This window comes from Bombina bombina, chromosome 3, assembly GCF_027579735.1.
Source record: "Bombina bombina isolate aBomBom1 chromosome 3, aBomBom1.pri, whole genome shotgun sequence".
NCBI classification, from domain to species: domain Eukaryota; kingdom Metazoa; phylum Chordata; class Amphibia; order Anura; family Bombinatoridae; genus Bombina; species Bombina bombina.
The window spans coordinates 613,881,199-613,884,105 of NC_069501.1; the positions used below are offsets into that span (position 1 = coordinate 613,881,199).

General features: G+C 35.5%; 1 protein-coding gene across 4 annotated transcripts in view; it reads left to right on the forward strand.

The window, feature by feature from the left end:
* The window catches only part of NFYC (nuclear transcription factor Y subunit gamma), a 299,824-nt gene extending 297,434 nt beyond the window's left edge, over positions 1-2,390 (forward strand). For all 4 annotated transcript variants that reach the window (XM_053707222.1, XM_053707224.1, XM_053707223.1 and 1 more), the window contains 2 exons: positions 20-79; positions 1,079-2,390. In XM_053707222.1, coding sequence (XP_053563197.1) covers positions 20-79; positions 1,079-1,198 — 180 coding nt within the window. In that variant the 3' untranslated portion in view covers positions 1,199-2,390. The remainder of the gene's footprint in view (positions 1-19; positions 80-1,078) is intronic.
* The last annotated feature ends 517 nt before the right edge of the window (positions 2,391-2,907 follow it).

Below are 2,907 nucleotides of genomic sequence, written 5' to 3' on the forward strand. Positions count from 1 at the left end.
TGCTATTGTGTTATTTCAGATAACACAAGCAGATGTCCAGCAGGGACAGCAGCAGTTCAGCCAGTTCACTGATGGGCAGGTAAGTAATGAATATGACCGCAGATAATAGTTATTTGATTTAAGTAGAAAAGCTGATCAGTCTATTAATGTGTGTATTTATTGTCTGATTATCTTTTTCATGTGAAATATAATCTAGGCAATTTGTTTATTTACTAGAATTCAGGCCTAATAAGCTGTATATTGCTTTATAAAGAATAGTTATTACCCATGGTATTAAAAAAAAAAAAAAAAAAAAGTAAAATAGTCTTAAACTTTGTTAGTTTAAGGCAACTTTTCTGTACCCTAGAAGAAGTCGTATTGATTTTAATCTGACCACTTTGGACTTTGAGTCCCTTGAAATATACCTCAAAATCCTCACTAGCATTTGCAAAGTCGCTATAGTTAGGGGCCTTAAAGGGACAGTATACACTCATTTTCATATAACTGCATGTAATAGACACTACTATAAAGAATAAGATGCACAGATACTGATATAAAAATCCAGTATAAAACAGTTTAAAAACTTACTTAGAAGCCGTCAGTTTGGCTCTGTTGAAAAGGTAGCTGGAAAGCCCACTACAAGTGGCAAATAAGACACTCCCCCCCCCCCCCTTCCTTTGCATATGAAAAGACCCTTTACACAAAGAGCAGCAAGCCGGAGAAGGTAGCTGACAGTATTCACATAAAACTTTGGGGCTTGGTTAGGAGTCTGAAAATCAGAGCAATGTTATTTAAAAATAAGCAAAACTATACATTTATTTAAAAAAAAAACTTTATGGGCTATATAAATAGATCATCTACAAAACATTTATGCAAAGAAAAAATGAGTGTATAATGTCCCTTTAAGGCATAAAATGCAAGTAACAGAAATTATGACACAAAATACTAGTGTATTATGTAATTGTTTTTTAGTAGGTATTTATTGATTCTTGTGCAAGATCACCACGTTAAGATAGCCTAACGAAGGATATGAATGCACGTCTATTTTTTAGTATATATTTAAAAAAATAAAATATATATTATTTTGTTTTATTCCCAGCAATTATACCAGATCCAGCAAGTCACCATGCCTGCTGGCCAGGATATCACACAGCCACTCTTTATCCAGTCAAGTGGTCAGACAACTGATGGTCAAGCAGCACAAGTTACAGGAGACTGACCAAAGGAACAACTCAAGTGGACAAACCTTACTCAAGCAAAGAACATTTACCACATACACGACACAGATCTACATATTTTATAATGATTTGACAACACGTTTTGTGTGTTAATTGATCCATTGGTTGTCAAGAGTTTAAAGGGAAGAGATAGAAATTAACACTGAAATATGAAAGCTGGGACCCCCTTTTGATTAATTTGTGAGCATATATTCTGTTGCATTTCTGAGTTGCTGCAAGGAGAATCCCGTCAGAGGATTTTTTTTTTTTTTTTTTTAAATCTGTGTTCACAAAACCCTATTTTTACAGTGCTTGCTAGGAAATCAGTTGTGAAAGCTCATAAATGTGAAAACATTTAGGTTACGGGTGTCTAAATTATTATTATTTTTTAACCTAAGGCTTGATATGCATATGGAAAGTCATTTTTGTTTGTTTTGTTTTTTTACCCCAGCATGACCTGACACAAAATGAAGTTTACTACTGTGGTTCCATAAGATATCCTTCAGTGTGGTCATCCGTGCTCATTCACACCTTCAGCTAAATCACAAGCGATACTGCAGCTGGTGTCTTTCTCTAGCAGACCTATACTCGAAATCTGGTGTTGCATTGACGCTGTATCCAAAAACACTTCCTCTATTGGACCCCATCAGGCGTCTCAAACCAGTTAATTTTGATATGCCAAGTGTTCTTTAAGAGTGGTTTCCCCATGCTTACAAGTACTAAAGCAAATTCCATATAGGCTATACAGACACACATTGTCATGGCCAGTAAACTTTGTTCAATTTATAAACTTATATATTAATAAAAATGGACAAACAAACCACCTCAGAGGAGAAGTGTTAGTTGTATCTATTGTGTTTCAGGTAACTTTACAATGTTCCTTAAAGATTCCTTAAAAAACCTGCCAAAACCTGATTGCTAATCATCCCACCTGCCGGCTATCTTTTCCATCTAGCATCCCTTTAAAAAGGCTAACCCTATATTCTGCCAAGCTCTCAAGTCTCCTCATCTGATTGACTTTAGAGACCATATTGTCTGGCGTGAACCTTGAATTTAAATATCAGATTTTGTTTGTTATATATATTTTTTTTACACTCATTTGTAACCTTTTGTTTTTAAAGTATTGTGCTAGTTTGAGATGAATGCATGTATGAAAATTATACATACAGCAATAAACTTTTTAGATACAAATAATTACTTTTCTTTGTCATTGTGTGTCCATAGTACATTTTTTTTTTTATATACTGAATAGTATCTGAGATAATCTCCACTCCACACTCAAAAATAGTATAGGTTTTTCTTTCATGTAATTAGCAAGAGTCCATGAGCTAGTGACGTATGGGATATACATTCCTACCAGGAGGGGCAAAGTTTCCCAAACCTCAAAATGCCTATAAATACACCCCTCACCACACCCACAATTCAGTTTTACAAACTTTGCCTCCGATGGAGGTGGTGAAGTAAGTTTGTGCTAGATTCTACGTTGATATGCGCTCCGCAGCAAGTTGGAGCCCGGTTTTCCTCTCAGCGTGCAGTGAATGTCAGAGGGATGTGAGGAGTATTGCCTATTTGAATGCAGTGATCTCCTTCTAAGGGGTCTATTTCATAGGTTCTCTGTTATCGGTCGTAGAGATTCATCTCTTACCTCCCTTTTCAGATCGACGATATACTCTTATATATACCATTACCTCTGCTGATTCTCGTTTCAGTA